The 17619-nt window shown below is 41.6% G+C and overlaps 4 protein-coding genes across 7 annotated transcripts; 3 read left to right on the plus strand and 1 right to left on the minus strand.

Moving 5' to 3' along the window:
* Window positions 1-3361: 3361 nt before the first annotated feature.
* LOC104419060 (protein FAR1-RELATED SEQUENCE 5) lies at window positions 3362-7365 on the plus strand. The gene is given in 3 exon segments (XM_010030576.3): window positions 3362-6118; window positions 6763-6781; window positions 6784-7365. Coding segments are annotated over 3 exon segments (2379 nt in total). The 5' UTR covers window positions 3362-3910; the 3' UTR covers window positions 6936-7365.
* A 198-nt stretch (window positions 7366-7563) lies between these two features.
* Window positions 7564-11005, minus strand: LOC104419061 (protein FAR1-RELATED SEQUENCE 9). 3 transcript variants are annotated; one of them, XM_010030580.3, is made up of 3 exons: window positions 10826-11005; window positions 8988-10541; window positions 7786-7953 (listed from the first exon to the last, which is right to left on the minus strand). In XM_010030580.3, exons 2-3 carry the CDS (start codon window positions 10467-10469, stop codon window positions 7786-7788), a joined length of 1650 nt encoding a protein of 549 aa, XP_010028882.2. In that variant the 5' UTR covers window positions 10470-10541; window positions 10826-11005. The 3 variants fall into 3 exon arrangements, with proteins under 3 accessions (XP_039158597.1, XP_010028882.2, XP_010028881.2); XM_010030579.3 differs by having other exon boundaries at window positions 10696-11005; XM_039302663.1 differs by having other exon boundaries at window positions 7564-7953; window positions 8988-11005.
* A 1584-nt stretch (window positions 11006-12589) lies between these two features.
* LOC104420598 (pentatricopeptide repeat-containing protein At4g38150) lies at window positions 12590-14888 on the plus strand. Of its 2 annotated transcripts, none has more exons than XM_018863284.2 (2): window positions 12590-12729; window positions 13532-14888. In XM_018863284.2, exon 2 carries the CDS (start codon window positions 13632-13634, stop codon window positions 14679-14681), a length of 1050 nt encoding a protein of 349 aa, XP_018718829.2. In that variant the 5' UTR covers window positions 12590-12729; window positions 13532-13631; the 3' UTR covers window positions 14682-14888. The 2 variants fall into 2 exon arrangements, with proteins under 2 accessions (XP_018718829.2, XP_018718830.2); XM_018863285.2 differs by having other exon boundaries at window positions 12598-12729; window positions 13551-14888.
* A 363-nt stretch (window positions 14889-15251) lies between these two features.
* LOC108955346 (pentatricopeptide repeat-containing protein At3g62890-like) lies at window positions 15252-17606 on the plus strand. Its single transcript, XM_018862936.2, has 2 exons — window positions 15252-15755; window positions 15870-17606. Exons 1-2 carry the CDS (start codon window positions 15423-15425, stop codon window positions 17457-17459), a joined length of 1923 nt encoding a protein of 640 aa, XP_018718481.2. The 5' UTR covers window positions 15252-15422; the 3' UTR covers window positions 17460-17606.
* The last annotated feature ends 13 nt before the right edge of the window (window positions 17607-17619 follow it).

Below are 17619 nucleotides of genomic sequence, written 5' to 3' on the forward strand. Positions count from 1 at the left end.
CCTCCTGATGATGATGTTGGAATGGAACAACGCTACGAGAAAAAGTTATTGTAGCACAGGTAATTGTAGTAGTAGGTTAGGAAAATCACTGTCCATAGTCATTATTCATACCATTTAAAATAATTCACGATCGGAATTCCCGAAGCCTATATATTTTCGGACCCACAAGTATGGTCCTTATTTATTTGTTTGTGACCTCTTAATGTCTATAAAAAGCAAAAATGATGTAATGTTTTGAGCAGAGTTCCTTCTCAAAGTGTATGCTTATGCAAATTCTCTCAATGTTTCTCTAAACACTTCTTCTTCATCAGCCCAGTAGGATCCTTTGAGGAATGCAGCTTTACTAAGTTAGAGATGTTACTATCCTAGTATCTTTGAGTGTTTCTATGCTTTGATCCAAATTTTTGAGTAGTTCACAACCAAAAGGCAATCTCTTGAAGGCTTGAATAGAGAGGTTCGCTTGTTGTGGGATGCTATACCTACTGTGACTAACCTAGTCTTCCCTGATTTTAAGCATAGAACACCTCATTTATGACTTAAGTAAAATAAACTTAATGTTGTTTTGGTTGGAAAATCATTTTATAAAACCTTGACCAAAGGTGACTGTGTTATATAGATACAAGTACAGTGATTGGTTCCGGGGTGAACAAACCCCACCATGGAACCCAAGACCTAGAAATTGTCTACCAAAACCCAATTCTAAAAAATGGGAACCAAGAATCGCTCGTTGATTCCATGGACCTACCTAAAACTGAAGCACTAGTCCAATTTGATTTCCAAATGGGATCATGGAATCGATCAAAATGTCTCCATTTCAAAAAAAAAAAAAAAAAAAAAAAAAAAAAAAAAAAAAAAAAAGGTATGGGAATTGTGTGACAAGACTGGAGGTGATCTAAAGTGAGAGAGAGGGGGGTAGGCATTGACAAGGTCTAATGCTACCAAGACCGAGAGTGAGAGAGGGAGATGAAGTTGCGAGATGAGTGAAGTGAGAGGCAAAGAGAGACCATAAAACTTAAAAATTGAAAAAATTATATACACACAGGACGATGTGTAGTTCCACACATAGAACTAGGAATAGGATTATTTTCTATGGGAACTACTGCTGGTTCGAGGTTGGTTTGGTGCTAGGCGATTTTTGGTTCTTTTGCAGGTATAAATGTGTGACTTTTTACTATCACAAAAAAAAAATAAAAAAGCTAAATGTATCACAATGGGCATAAGTTGAGGTTTTTTACGTCACCAAAAAATGTTTAGGGCGGATGTGACATGATAAATATAACGGAAAATTTCAAATAAGGGATTAAAGTGCACTTATTTTCTTAAATAAAAGCTTGAAGTGGACATTATTTTAAATAAGGATCTAAGGTGCCACAATTTTCTCAAATAAAAGCCTAAAGTTAACCTTATTTTAAATAAGGGTTCAAAGTGCTTTTATTAGTCTTAAAGAAGGAAATAAACTCACCGGTTGTGAGGGGTAATTTCATATTTTAAATTCTTAATTTTTTCCTTTTTTCTTTCTTTTTTCTATGAAGTGCCCCTCTCACTTGTGGCAGTGGGTGGCGGCGATGGATGATGAGGTCACTTGAGCCTAGGGGAGGGCGGGCGACCATCGCCTAGATCTGCGAGAGGGGTGGCGTCCTCTCTTGCTTCTAGCGAAGGCCTGCTATCCAAGCTCTTGCCCAGGTGCTGGTGACCCCACCGGTCTTCGTTGCCACCCCATCAATGATGAGGTGATAGCTCGCTTGTGTTTTTACTTTTTTAAAGTTTTTTTTTAAATTTTTAATATAATTAAAATTAAATTTAACTTATGTTTTGACAAAAACATCCTTGATTAGTTAGAATATATTGTCAACCGGTGAGACTAAACCGTTATTTGAAACAACAATAACTACTTCATGCCCTTTTTTGGGATAAATATAGTTATTTTGGATCTTTATTTAAAATAAAATTCATGACATAAAGTGCATTCATTTTCTCAAAAAAGAACTTAGAGTGGAGTCTGTTTCTAATAACGACCCAAAGTGATCATTTAGTCTCAAAGAAGGACCTCACTCGTCGACCAATAAACAGATGCATCCCTAATGCATATTATGGTGGCCTGATCATGGGTATTTTTGTCCAATTTTTTTAAAAATATTTTTGGTTGTCTTGTTCTTTATTTTATTTTTTTTTTTTTGGGTCAATGGTTGCATTGTTCATCATCTTCTTTGTCCCTTGTTCATCTTCTTCTCAAGAACATCTGACTTGGGAAGGGCTGCAAGCACCGACCGTTGGTGAGGGTCAGTGAGGGCTGGACGCCCATTGCCAACAATGGGCGAAGGCCACCAAGCCCTTGTCGGCCCCAGGCAAGGGTGGCCTCGGCCACGGTCAGCGATGGTTGTCAAGCCCTCGTTGGCTACAGGTGAGAGCTTGCAAGCCCTCGTTGGCCCTTATCAGTGGCTGGTGAGGTGGGTGAGCCCTCGCCTAGGGCTGGCGAGGGGCGACCTCACTTATGGCCGTGAGGGCGACCTCCCCCATCTCCGCCCATTGCTCCACCGACAACCTCGTTTTCTACCAGGACTATGACTAGGACGCCCAAGTCGCCTTCTTCATCCCTTCCTCCCACCAGCACTCCCAAATCAACGACTTCTCCGGCTACCCTTTTTGCCCTCGAGGACCTCCTTGTAGGGCTTGATTTGGACGGCCCCCTTCCCCCACGGCCAACGAGGGCTCAATTGCCCTCACTTGCTACCGGCAATGGGCGTCGAGTCCTCGCTGGCCTTTCTCAAAGTCCGGTGTTTTTGATTTGGGCAAGAAAAAGTGAATAGGGGACGAAGAAGACGATGAACAGGGCAACCAAAAATGAAAAAAAAAAATTGGACAAAAATACCATAATTAGGCCATCATAATATGCATCGGAGATGCATCTATTCACTGCCTAACAAGTGAGGCCCTCTTTTGAGAATAAATGACCATTTCATGTCATTCTTTATAACAAATTTCATTTCAGGTTCTTTTTTGAAAAAGAATGGTACTTGATTATTATTTGAGATTTTCTCTAAAATTCATTTCGAGTTTTTATTTGAAAATATAAGAGCACGTCCGGCACTTATTTATAATTTTCGCTAAATATAATTTGGGTTTTTTTTATTGGTTTGGCCTTTTCCAATATATAAAAGACCTTTCTTTTCGCTGAAAACGGAAAATCGAGAACGAAGAAAAGGACAATATTATTAAATAATCATAGTGCGGTCACGTGATTGCCCCCGCCCTATTTCCTTCCCCTGAATCATGCGCCCACCGTTCGCATCCCGCTCTCCACCATCCTCAGCCGTACGATCGCACCCCTCCTTCAATCAGACGGCGATCACCGCCCCGCAGTCAAGGCTCGGCGAACCCAAACCTCGAGAAGCCCAGCAGCACCCGATCGCCACCCCCGGGAACTCCGTCCACCATTCTCAGGCTCTCACGATTCTCTCTCTCTCTCTCTCCTCCCGCACGCACCAGTTTCCTCACTCCACTTCCCGTTCAATCGCGCACGCAGAAAAGCTTCGAAAACTTTGATCGTCTTCCCTCCGGCGAACCCCTTCTCCCGCCGCGAAAACCCTAGCGCGAGAAGGCTCTCTCGCTCTCTCCGTCGTCGCCGCCGCCTCCGTCGGCGTCCCGCCCCCGTCGCTCTTCGACGCCGGAAATGCCGGACGCTTCAATCGCGGCGGCGCGTGTCGATTAACGCTCCGCTCGCAGTTGGGTCAGTTCTCTCTCTCTCTCTCTCTCTCATCGCCTTTGTGCGGATACTGCGTAGACAGTCGCCCCGTGTTAGATGCTTCTTGAGTTGCGCCTGCTTTCCTGGTCCGTCGATCGCATGACATGATGAGGCGTTCGAGTTGAGCGCGAGGCGGTGGTCGTTTGGGGTGTTTTCTTTCGGTTGTATATGGAAAACGAGGTGATTGAATTCGACATAGGGTTAGGAGGCGGGGTTGGCAGTAGCGGGAGGGAAGTGGACGATGACGGTGTGGACATAGAGCACCCAGTCGATGATGAGGACATGATCGATAGCCCGCAAAATATCAGCGGCGGGGGTGGTTTTGGCGGCGGAAGTGGCGAGATTTACCTCCCCGAGGGGGATCTGCTTGATCTTGAGCCTTATGAGGGGATGGAATTTGAGTCAGAGGAGGCTGCCAAGGCCTTCTACAACTCGTACGCTCGCCGTGTTGGGTTTAGTACCCGTGTGAGCTCCTCTCGCCGGTCCCGGCGGGACGGAGCCATTATTCAGAGGCAGTTTGTTTGTGCCAAGGAGGGGTTTAGGAACTTGAACGAGAAGCGGACGAAGGACAGGGAGATCAAGCGTCCGAGGACGATTACAAGAGTCGGATGCAAAGCCTCTCTGTCAGTGAAGATGCAGGATTCTGGTAAATGGGTTGTCTCAGGGTTTGTCAGAGCGCATAATCATGAGCTGGTTCCCCCGGATCAGGTGCATTGCCTCCGGTCGCACAGGCAAATATCTGGCCCAGCCAAGACCTTGATCGATACCTTGCAGGCGGCTGGTTTGGGTCCTCGAAGGATCATGTCTGCGTTGATAAAAGAGTATGGTGGGATTAGTAAGGTCGGGTTTACAGAGGTTGACTGTAGGAACTACATGAGGAACAATCGTCAGAGGAGCTTAGAAGGAGATATTCAGCTACTTCTGGATTATTTGAAGCAAATGCATGCTGAGAATGCCAATTTCTTCTATGCAGTGCAGAATGATGAAGACCAGTCTATGTGCAATGTCGTCTGGGCTGACTCGAGGTCGAGAATGAATTACACTTACTTTGGTGATACCGTCACGTTTGATACGACTTACAGGTCCAATAGATACCGTTTGCCATTTGCACCCTTTACTGGGGTGAATCATCATGGACAACCTATACTATTTGGCTGTGCTTTTATGATTAATGAATCTGAATCTTCGTTTGTCTGGCTTTTTAAGACATGGCTTATGGCAATGTCTGGTCGCCCTCCGGTGTCAATCACAACCGATCATGATACAGTAGTAGGCTCAGCAATTGCACAGGTTTTTCCTGAAACTCGTCATCGCTTCTGTAAATGGCACATCTTCAAGAAGTGTCAGGAGAAGCTGTCACAAGTATTTTTGGAGCATCCGACTTTTGAAGCAGACTTCCACAAGTGTGTAAATTTGACGGAATCAGTTGATGAATTTGAATCTTGCTGGCTGGCGCTTATTGATAGATATGACCTTAGGGATCATGAATGGCTTCAGACAATATATTCTGCCCGTAGGCACTGGGTCCCTGTATATCTCAGAGACACATTCTTTGCAGAGATGTCTATAACTCAGCGTAGTGATAGTATGAACTCATATTTTGATGGGTATATAAATGCTTCAACTAGTTTGAATCAGTTTTTTAAATTGTACGAGAAAGCACTGGAGAGTCGGAATGAGAAAGAAGTAAAAGCAGACTATGATACGATGAACACTTCCCCAGTTCTCAAAACCCCATCTCCGATGGAGAAACAAGCATCTGAGTTTTACACTAGGAAGCTTTTTATAAGATTTCAAGAGGAATTGGTTGGGACACTAACCTTTATGGCATCCAAAATTGATGATGACAGTGAGATCATTGCCTACCAAGTTGCCAAATATGGGGAGGATCATAAATCTTACGATGTTAAGTTCAATGTTCTGGAGATGAGAGCAACTTGTAGCTGCCAGATGTTTGAATTCTCAGGTCTTCTTTGCCGACATGTATTAGCTGTTTTCAGAGTGACCAACGTGCTTACCCTCCCACCTCATTTTATTCTAAAACGATGGACAAGGAATGCGAAGAGCAGTGTTAATTTAGAAGAACATGCCAGTGGCTTATATACAAACTATCTAGAGTCGCATACTGTTCGGTACAACACCTTGCGACATGAGGCTTTCAAATTTGTTGATGAAGGGGCAAAGTCTCTGGATGTATATGAAGTGGCAATGAGTGCTCTGCAAGATGGTGCAAAGAAAGTTGCTCTTGCTTCAAAAAATGAGGGAAGGGCTGTCATGGTCAATGGACGCAGTAGGGATGATCTAATGCGGCATAGGTCTTCATATAATCTTTCGACTGGCCGAAGTCATATGACAGCTGGCCAAAGCCTATCTGAGGTAAGAATCGTTTTTCTCTATTTCAGCCATTGCTTTGTCAGTCTAGTTGGGAATGACACTTGCCTACACCTGCCTCTTCTTTTCGTGCAAAGTCCTTCCTAGTCAATTTTGTTGTTTCCTGCCTTTTTATTATTGTTTTTTCTAACTAAATAATGCCACTTCTCCTGTATCCTTAGTTTGGTCATGTGATAAATTGATGGTACATCTCGAGACTGTTCAGAGTTTACATACCTTATTGGAAAGGATTGACTATCCACTGGTAAAACAAACTGCAACCCTGCAGTCTAGGATTATTAGAGAGTGAAGATTTTCAAAATTCATCTGTGCGGACCTTCGGTTGGTTGTTGAAGCAACAATTTTTCCAAGGATGTCAGTTATTTTATCACTGCTAAAGTTTGTTGGTGTCTCTGCTTTCTCTTAAAGATCAGGTCTCAAGTCTTTTTTTATGTTGGATTGACACTTACAGATCTCCGTGCTGTATTTGTAATCAGGTAGTGATTATGCTTACAGAATGTATGTGTAGTTGATGGTATCCATAAACTTTATGCTGGGGTTAAAGCTGTTAGTTCCATTTTGGTGTGGAATGGTGAATACAGAAGGATGCTTTCTGCTGAGGCCTGAAATCGTTGGTGCATCTCTTGCAGGAGGATATGGACCGTAAGATTGGGAGCTCATCAATGACCTAGAGTCTGCAAATCAGAAGTGTGAATTGTATCGGGCTAATTTGCTTTCAGTACTAAAAGAAATTGAGGATCATAAACTTCAATTGGCGATAAAAGTGCAGAACGTCAAAATCAGCTTGAAAGATGGCATTTGATGGTGCGCTGGAGCAACGCCTTGTGTGGTGGTTCATCTTGGGCTACATCAGCCATGAAACAGGCCTCAGTTGCATCTTCTTTGGCTACTCAGGAAGAAACAAGGTGTTCTTTGTACATATAGGGTTCAGCAAATGACTAGAGAATAGGATTTTTCGAGGAAGCATTGTTTTCCTCTCCCTGACTTTTTTATTTTTATTTTCAAAGAATTGGGGGATTGCGTTTTTATAATAGAAGCGGCCACTTTCTTCCAAACTCAACTAGGAAAAGCATTTGCTAGGTCTGATACTCAATCTCACTGCCTTTGGTAATTAATTAATACGTGCTGTACCAATAACCGGGGAGCACTGCTATAGATTTTGCGGGAAGACAATGTTTACATGTAAAGTTTCATTTTAATTTCACTTGGGTGCACCTTGCAAGGTGGTCCAACCTAGATTCTGCACGCATTATGTCTTTTCAATTGTCTCCAGCGTTAATACAAGGGGTTATCCGATTGTACAGGGTATGTATGGCCTGAAATGCAACACGAACTTCAAAAAGCCATGCTTGCTGCAGATGACAATTGAAAGGCTTTGCTGTACACAATGTGTAAAAGTGTCATGGGATATACTTTTTATATCAATTGACTATGGTTAAGGCACATAGTATTTACTGGATGTAACTTGTCATAACATCAGGTGCGACAATCTGACCTTTGTCAAGCACACGGGAAAGGCACGGAATCGGAACTTTCGTGACCCACCAACCTCACCTTTCTCTTAAAGCACATTCATTAGTGAGTTTCTGATAAGTACCATGATGAAAAGCTAAGAAACATACAGCTACAAGAAGAATTCTCCCCCAACACGGTCACTCTTTGAGACTGAGCCTAGCATTTTGGACCTTCACAGAGAGCTTTAACTTCTGATCTTCCATATCTTTCAAAATAGCCAGAAGGTTTGTCCGATAAACTTCGCATCTTTGATTTGTACTTTCCAACGCAACAGTCAACTCGCGAATTTTCTTTTTCTTCTCATCCTGAAGGCCACAAAGCATTTACACTTACGTGTCCAATGACTTGGGATTATGTATAAAGCGAGAATTTGTGCATGAATAGTAATGAGTACTATAGCAACGAGCAATATTTCTGCATGAATTTATACTAGTTTCAGACATCTAAGAATTCCATATTCAATCTCAGATTGCAGTTCAAACTTTTTCTTCCAATTACTTCTATGATCACAAATATCAGAAACCGACAGGCAAAATCTACAATGTTCCTGTTATCAATTGTTGTTAAGAAGCAAGACATTGAAGATGATAAAAACGAACAACATGCTATATTCAGCATAGCATGATAAACCAGAAATCCTTTTCCTTCCAGTATATACTTTCTGCAGACAACTCAATGCATAAGCATTAACTACTTGGAATAACAACAGGGAAACTGATAAAAATCATCATATTTGTGTATTTTAAAAAGCTTCATTTCTTATCACTCCAAACTGGGATTCGATCATAATTCCTTGTGCAGACAAGTCGATGCATAACATTAACTACTTCTAATAACAACAGGGAAACTAGAAAAATCATCATATATGTGTATTTTAAAAAAATGATTTCTACCACTCCAAACTGGGGTTTGATCATGATTCCCCATGTACATTTCTGTACATAAGGAACGCACACTCTTCTTGGTGGGATAAGACTAGGTTGGTGTTATAGTTGTTACATATATTGAAAGCACAGAGCACTTAAGATATTATAGCAATAGTAACCCTTTCAACTAAGTGGATTTTTTTTTTACAGGAATTCTCTTATGTTGTTTTGTCAAGACCAGCGTTTTTGTTCAAGAAAAATCCCAAAAAATAAAGTACAGATGAACCAGTAATTACACTGGAGCATCCTGGTTTTGAAGAAAAAGTGGAAAAATACAGCTGAAAGTAGCTAAAGTTCAAGAGGAGCTACATGAACAAGTATATTGGCAAGCCAAATTTAAGAACATTAAAATCATAGCAAGCACAAAACTAGAATTAAAAACATGTCCCATCAATAAACCAGAATAAACTTACCACAGATTGAAATGTCAACATGTGATTTTCTCCAGAGGTATGAAACTCTTTACTACTACCATTTGCCAGATTTCCATCCAGTGCAGCTCCAGGACCTTTATTTTTCACAGCAGCCACCTTCTTAGCAGCCTCTTGTAAACCATCCATCGCCACATTATAAATGTAGATGGACTTTGCTCCTTCCTCTACGTATTTAATTGCTTCCTGGCGTAAATTATTATACCGCACAGTTAGAGATTCTTGAGGACCAACAGGTACTTCAGGAGCATTCTCATCGGTCATGGAACTGCTCTTGGCATTTCTAGTCCATCTTTTCAATATATATTGAGAGGGCAGTGTCAAAACATTTTTTGCTCTAAAAACTGCCAGGATATGTCTACAAATGATTCCACTATATTCAAACATTCGGCAACTGCAAGTGGCTTTCATTTCGAAAGAATTGAAACTAACAGTGTGTGCTTTGTGCTCTTCCCCATATTTTGCCACCCGATAAGTGCTGACGCCTCCTGAATCCTCAATTTTGGTTGCAGAATTAGCAAGGGTCTCGACTAACTCCTCCTGAAATTTCATAAAGATTCTTCTTGTAAATAACCCGGCAGCTTGTTTCTCCATAGGAGATGGTGTCTTCAGAACAGGTGAAGTATTGGTAGTGTCATAATCAGCTTTTAGTTCCTTTTCATGCCAATTTGCTACAGCTTTTTCATACTGCTTAATTAGCATCTGTATGGTCGTCGATGCATTGACATGACCACCAAAAAAAGTGTTCAAACCTTCACTTCTATCTGCCAAGCCTAAATCTCCAAAAAAGGCGTCTCTCATGTAAAGTGGCACCCATTGCTCCCGAGCACTATAGATTGACTGAAGCCATTCTTTATCTGTGATGTTATATCTTTGCAGCAGTGACTCCCAGGATGCTTCAAACTCCTGAATTGTCTCAGCCTCATTTATACATCTTTTAAATTCAAATTCAAAAGTGGGATGAGATTGGTAACGGTCTGCCAGCTTTTCTTGAGTTTCTCTAAATATGCCCCACTTACAAAAACGGTGGCGACTACCAGGAAGAACTTGTGAAACAGCTACCTGGATAATTCCGTCGGGATCGGTCGTGATAGAGATAGGATACCGTCCGGCCATCAAATGAAGCCAAGTTTGGAGCACCCAAATGAATGAGGACTCCGAGTCATTCAGAATCAACGCACAGCCAAACAAAACCGGTTGCCCGTGATGATTCAACCCAGTAAACGATGCAAAAGGCACCCTGTACCTGTTCGTCCGGTACGTAGTGTCGAACGTCACAGTGTCACCAAAGTATGTATAGTTCGTCCTGGCCGTCACATCGGCCCAGAATATGCTTCCGCCGGACTGGTCATTATCGCCCTCGACTGCATAAAAGAATGCCGGGTTCTCCGCTTGCATCCGTTTAAGATAATCCAAGACATGCTGAACCCCAACTCCAAGGGCCCTCTCCCTGCCACTACTCATTGAACTCCACAATTATCGGTCGATCAATCTGCCAAGTCGAGACACCCCCAAAACGATAACATCTTCTGGTAACTACAGCAACCAAAACAACGAAAAATCAAGAGAAACTCCAACCTTCAGCCAACCTCCTAGCCTGAATACGAGAGCATCACTAACAAAACAGCAGAAAAATCTACTTCCGCATCGCAGCCGCAGTAAATTCAGCAAAAAGTGCAAAGCTTTTTACAGGTAGCAGCAAGCAGGAGCAGCTGGGCCGACACGAGCGGCGTTTCCACTGAGCCGCGAGCCTAATCGAACCGAACGCGGACGAGACCGGCAACGCGATCGAGCGACGCTAGCTTGAATTGCAAACTGACCTCTGCAATCGTGCTTCCGCTTCTTCTAGGGTTTCGCGGACGCGCCCCGGATTCGTCCCCGAAATGCCAGAGAACAGGAATCTTCAAGCCGGAAGCTCGAATGGCGGACGGACTGATCGTATCGGCGGAGCGAGTTCTTTGGTTTTCGGATTTGCGACTTGATTGACTCGCTCCGGCTCGCAAGCATTTTCGTGACTCCTTTTTTTTTTTTTTAATTGTAAAATGTTTTGTTTTTTTTTTTTTTTTTGGTAAAGATTGTAAAATGTTTTGTTGATAAGTTCCCAAAGCACCTTTCTTTTTTAGCTAAAAGCACCTGGTAAACACTTAAAATAAAACCATGTTGTAAAGTCAATCGCTAAGAACTGATCATAATTATTATTAATATTAGTGAGTAATTAGAATTGTCTCTCTCTCTTTTTAGTTTCATCTTTGTTAATTAATCTGTCATCGATGTACACGTATATCTACGCCTATTTTATGCACACTAATAAAGGGGGCGTACGTGCTGCGTATTTGCAAAAAAATGAATTTTGGAAGGTTAAACAAAATAGTTTTACAACAATGTGTCTGATTTATTGTATAATGAAAAAAATTACTAATAAGAATACACAAGTTACATTACAAAAAAAAAAAGTATGCATGCAAGGGGATGGATATAGATATTTCGAGATTTAAAATATTTTTAGAAAGGTTATTGTCAAATACAAAAAATTCAAATCTTATTGTCAAACTCCGTGAGAGATTACATTAAATTATTTCTTTATATATTTGCAGATAAATATAATATCAATTGAATAAATAATTATGGATACTCAAAGCTTTTTTCAAGGGTTTCACTTAAAGAATATTGGGGAGACGAGTGAAAGAGAAAATATCTAAATTTCTCAAAGTAGAAGGCTTTTGTAGATAAAAGTTTACAATTGACTTGGAGAGATAACTAATTTATATAAATGCTTACTTTTTCATATATAAATTACTATCGACACTCGTGATGCGATTAGACAAGTTACCAATGAAGATTAAATAGCTACTCATTATCTAATCTCCGTTAATTAATCTCTCATTTAATATATTGACAATCAATTTATATACACTAGCGAATGTTTGCTTGTGTGTTTGAAAAAAAAAATGGAATTTGAAAGATTAAGCAAAATAATGCCATTACTAAAGTATTTGAATTAATAAAAAAATGAAAGGAAATTATCAATAAAAATACACAATTTACAAAAGAAATATATACATATATATAGAAAGATACAAATATTTTAGAATTTAAAATACTTTTTGGGAAAGTTGTTGTTAGATAGAAGAAATTCAAATTTTAACGCGCAAGAGAGATTTTATAGATGAAATACTATATTGGAATGCAGAAAAAATTGAATACACATGATAATAATATAATGGATAGATATGAAAAATTTTGCAAGATCGAGATAAATGAATTAAAGGGAGGGAGAAATTATTTTGAAATTGTATCAATAAAATTGTTAAAATAGGCACTTGAGCTCTCATTATTGAAGTATTGATAATTATCTTTGCTATCTTGTACAAATTACTACTGATGATTAATCAGCCACTGGTTAATGGCATAATCATAGTCAAGTACCTATTTTACACCAATTTTGCAGAATTAAAAACAATTTCATGGACATAAATGTGGGGAACCAAAACTCACAAATGTATTTGGGCCTTGAGGTCCAGATTAGTGGCCCAATTATCGGCCCACAATGGGAAAGAAGCTTGTCTCCTTGATAAATGGAGCTACACTAACGAGTAGAGAGGCGCTCGCAGAGGTTGAAGACGAGCAAAGTTCTCAACTTTGAGGCAGATTCAGCGGGAATGGTGGTGCACCGGTTGTGGCAGTAACTGGGCACAACAGATTCATACGCTGAATTGATTTCACGGTCTCTCTCTCTCTTGCCCTTCATCTTCTTCTTCTTTTTCCATTGCGGTGCGTTCTTTAGCAGCAGGTGTCTGATGAATTCTCATGTATGTTTCTTGATTCGCATGTTGAAATCTGACCAGCCTCATGACTCTTCGGTCATATCATCTTTGGCCATATCAAGGCGTGCTTTCTGTTTAGGCTGTCTTTCTTACGGTCGGTTGGAACCTTTGGGTTTCTCTTTCCTGAGTGACCCTCAACATGTTTGATTTATTTCCCAAGCGAAGGGCTTCTCTTCTGGGTTATTTCCTTACGTGATTCTTTATTTTGGTGCTGTTCTAATAATGGGTTGCTGGAGAAAATGAAAGACTATTGATCAAATTTGGGATGGTCTATGGTCATGCCACACTAGGGGTGCTATTAGAATTACTTCTCCTACTGTCGGCTTCGGCATTTGATTGGTGGTTGTTTGCATTTAGTTCAGCTCCTCTAAACCGCGAAATGGTTTTACCTATAAGTGATTTTGTTGACATGTAAGTGAATAAACAGAGTATCAGTATGTTTGAACTGGTATTGTTACCAATGCGAAGGGGTGATCGCAATCAGCTGTAATTTGTATGCATCTCCCCCTGCTCTATTGAGGAACTCAAGTTGATGAACTTTGATGCCTTTCTTTCTTCTTTTTTTTTTTTTGGAAAAAATAACTTTGTCTACAGGTGTTCATCTATGCATTATGTCATACCATGCTTGTTGTTATATCCAAAATGACTAGCTAGATGTCAAGGTTCATGATTTGCTTGTTTGATTGTTTCATGATATTGAAGACCCTGTTGCTATGCACAGCTCGGGCATTTGCAGCTGAATCCAGTTGGCAGAAACTGTAATTCTGCGTAGAAGCACTCCTTTGTCACAGCAAGTGTTAACATGGCAGCACCGTGGCGTCGACTTTGCAATATCGTCCGTGGTTCCTATTTATCTCATGAAAGGATCAAGAAGAGTAGCAGTGTAAAGGTGCACAGCATGACAGTCCGGCATCTTAGCAGCTCCTTCAGTTTCAGTGAAAGTGGGCTGGAAGATGCAAGAACAGACCAAAGCCAGAGCCGGAGTCAAAGCCCTGGCTACAACAATGACAATGGGAATGAAACACCTCCTCCGGACCCAATACCTAATAGACCTTTGAGAGGTCGTCAACAATCTCAACGCATCATAGGGAACAATGGGCCTAATTTTAGAGGAGAAGGAGTAAGAAGAGATCCATCCGATGATAGTTTCCTGGAAAAATTTAAGCTGAGTTTTGACAAGAGGGATAAGCCCGAGGGAGATGTGGCAAGTGCAACTACCCAGTCATCTCAGGAAGAAAATAAAGTAAATTCTAATCAAATGGCAAACGAAGGGCAGCCGCCACTCCCAGAAGATGCTGATGAGATATTCAAGAAAATGAAGGAGACAGGTCTAATTCCAAATGCGGTGGCAATGCTTGATGGTCTTTGCAAAGATGGGTTGGTCCAAGAAGCAATGAAGCTTTTCGGTCTGATGCGGGAGAAGGGTTCTATACCAGAAGTAGTTATATACACTGCCGTTGTCGAAGGGTTCTGCAAAGCCCAAAAGTTTGATGATGCAAAGAGGATTTTCAGGAAGATGCAAAACAACGGGATCACTCCAAATGCATTCAGCTTTACTGTGCTAATACAAGGTCTATACAGATGTGACAGATTGGAGGATGCTCTTGAGTTTTGCCAGGAGATGATTGATGCCGGCCATTCTCCGAACGTGATGACTTTTGTGGGATTGGTGAACGGAGTGTGTAAGCAGAAGGGTGTTGAAGAAGCTCAGACTGTTATTAACAGGCTCCGGGAGAAGGGATATTTCATTAACGAGAAAGCCGTCAGAGAATTCTTGGAGAAGAAGGCTCCATTCTCATCCATGGTCTGGGAGGCCATCTTTGGGAAGAAACAGTCCCATAGCTTGTTCTGATCGATTTCCCTTGATAGGCCTAAGCTGGACTTGGCGGGCGTGGAATTACGTCTGTTATGAAAAGCATTACGATATAGGACTTCTGTTTTGTTTGCATGGCAGAACAAATCTACTTGTTCCCTGTAGTGGTGGCCGGTTTTGAAAAGTAGCATAATATTGTGATGGGTGATCCGCCTGTTTGTTTTCAATTTATATTTTCTATTTCCATGTGGTACGTGCAGCTGCCAACTTGAAAAGACCAACTAATGAAATGGTGTTAGATGTGTGATCTCCGAAAGAGAAACAAGAGAGTCCGAACTTGGGGTATCCAAAGTATGCATCATAGTAACCATGTGAATGTCTGAATGGATCGGCTAAAAATATGCTTCGAGTGAATTTCAAAATGATTTTGTTGACGACAAATATCTCATAAAGAAAATTTGTTATTTTCAAAATACTATTTTTCTCGTTTTTTGCACAATCAATGCTGTAAAAATGAATTAATGAAAATGACGCAATACTGTAATGTCAGCGCATACTTAATGTCCTAAATTGCTATATCAATGCCTTCTCTTGTCATAAACATTGCAATGCCAAACAAATAGAGAACAGACAAATAATTCATAGATGAAGGACGGACATTGGCGATTGAATCTTATCAGCAGTAATTGGCGGGAAGCAATGGCTTCCCAATCGCCGTCTTCCTCGTGAAAAGTAAGGAGGGGGGCCAGAAGAGCTATGGTTCTCGTCTTCCTTCCGTGAATGAATTCGGCACCCAAGAATCTATGGTCTCTTGCCGACCACCTAGCCGTCGTACTTCAAAAGCATTCCTTCTCTCGGAAACAGCTAGAGCAGTTCCACGCCCAATTCCTCGCCGGCGGTCTCCTCCGCTCTGCTCCTCTCCTGACCACGTTCCTCTCATCATGCTATCGCTCGCAAGAACCTCGTTACGCTTTGCTTTTCATGCGCAACCTGCCGATATGTATTCCATCTCTGTGGAACTCGGCGGTTCGGCTGTCGCTGGACTCCGGCCCGTGGCCAGATTTTGTGGGGTTATACAGTGGGATGCTCCGTGATAGCGTCTTGCCCAGCAAGGTGACGCTTTCTTCGATAGTGCGTTCCTGTGCAGCTCACGGTGCGGCCCAGTTGGGCGAATCGTTCCATTGCCAGATTTTTAAGATGGGTTTTCGACTTGACGTGATCTTGCAGACTGGGTTGCTCGACTTCTATGGAAAGGTTGGAGATTTGAGGTGTGCAAGAAAGATGTTTGCGGAAATGCTGCAGAGGGACGTGGTGGCTGATAACGCCATGGTTTCTGTGCTTAGCAAGCATGGATGCGTGGAGGAGGCTCGTGATTTGTTCGATAATATGCCGCAGCGGAACTCGGCTTCTTGGAATTCTATGATAACTTGCTACTGCAAGTTGGGTGACATTGGCTCTGCCCGTTCAATGTTTGATGCAAACCCAGTCAAAGATGTGGTCTCTTGGAATGCGATGATTGATGGGTACATAAAAGCGGACCAGCTACTGGCTGCTCAGGAGTTATTTGTACGGATGGGAACTGCCAGGAATTCTGTTACTTGGAATACTATGATATCAGGTTATGTTCAGTGTAAGGAATTTGGAAAAGCAATAGCCACTTTTCAAGAGATGCGGCTTGAGAATGTGAAACCGACTGAAGTCACTATGATTAGTTTGTTATCTGCCTGCGCTCACCTCGGAGCGCTGGACATGGGTGAATGGATTCATGATTACATCAGGAGGAAGCGCTTAAAAATTGATGCTGTTTTAGGTAATGCCCTTATAGATATGTACAGCAAATGTGGAAGCATAGAAGCTGCTTGTGATGTATTCAACAGGCTTCCTGTGAAAAATATCTTCTGTTGGAACTCGATCATAGCAGGATTGGGCACAAATGGTTATGGTGAAAAGGCAATCGATCTCTTTGCTTTGATGCTGGAGGAGGGACCAAAGCCAGATGGGGTCACCTTTGTTGGACTCCTTAGTGGGTGTAGTCATTCTGGTTTGGTTTCTGCTGGCAGAAGATATTTTTCTGAGATGCATGACATTTATGGAGTTACACCAGCGATTGAACACTATGGCTGCATGATTGACCTATTGGGACGAGCAGGGTTGCTCAAAGAAGCTGTTGAACTTGTGAAAACCATGCCAATGAAGCCTAATGCGCAGGTATGGGGAAGTTTGCTCAGGGCTTGTCAAATTCATAAGGACACTGAACTCAGTAAGCATGTGGTTCAGAATCTGCTGGATTTGGATCCACGCGACGGAGGAAATTATGTGTATTTATCTAATTTTTATGCATCATTAAGTCGCTGGGATGAGGTTAATGTGTGCCGCAAGGTAATGATTGATAGAGGGGTACACAAAGAACCGGGATGCAGTTCAATAGAGCTGGATGGTATAGTGCATGAGTTTGTGGCTGGGGACAGTAGACACCTGCAGATCATGCAAATTAACTTGTTTCTAGATGAGATTGCAAAGAAGTTAAAAGAGCATGGCCATGAGTCTAATAGAGCTCTAGTGCTCCATGATATTGAGGATGAGGAGAAGGAAACTGCAGTCAGCTATCACAGTGAACGAATTGCTGTTGCTTTTGGGCTCATGAGCACACCACCTGGGAAGACTATCAGGGTGGTGAAGAACCTCCGCACATGCAGTGATTGCCATTCTGCTCTTAAAATTATTTCAAATGTATACAAGAGAGAAATTATTGTGAGGGATAGGAGAAGGTTTCACCACTTCAAGGATGGATGCTGTTCCTGTAGGGATTATTGGTAAATCAAAACATACTATTGGAGGGCATAATTTGTTTTTTCTATCAATGGATACCTAAACCGAGTTTGTACCTGTGGGTATTATTACTCACTTCCTTAGACTGATCCAATGACAATCACTTCAACATCATGAGGCTTCTTTATCCTAAAAGATTGTGTTATTA

This window comes from Eucalyptus grandis, chromosome 9 (genome assembly GCF_016545825.1).
Source record: "Eucalyptus grandis isolate ANBG69807.140 chromosome 9, ASM1654582v1, whole genome shotgun sequence".
Classification (NCBI taxonomy): Eukaryota; Viridiplantae; Streptophyta; class Magnoliopsida; order Myrtales; family Myrtaceae; genus Eucalyptus; species Eucalyptus grandis.

Excerpts from the sequence above, each read along its gene's own strand:
- LOC108955346 (XM_018862936.2), top strand. The coding sequence starts at position 15,423 with ATGAATTCGGCACCCAAGAATCTATGGTCTCTTGCCGACCACCTAGCC. Across the intron at positions 15,756-15,869 it reads ATAGCGTCTTGCCCAGCAAG|ACTGGGTTGCTCGACTTCTA; the intron begins GTGACGCTTTCT and ends GTGATCTTGCAG.
- LOC104420598 (XM_018863284.2), top strand. The coding sequence starts at position 13,632 with ATGGCAGCACCGTGGCGTCGACTTTGCAATATCGTCCGTGGTTCCTAT.
- LOC104419061 (XM_039302663.1), bottom strand. The coding sequence starts at position 10,469 with ATGAGTAGTGGCAGGGAGAGGGCCCTTGGAGTTGGGGTTCAGCATGTC. Across the intron at positions 7,954-8,987 it reads TGTTGACATTTCAATCTGTG|GATGAGAAGAAAAAGAAAAT; the intron begins GTAAGTTTATTC and ends TGTGGCCTTCAG.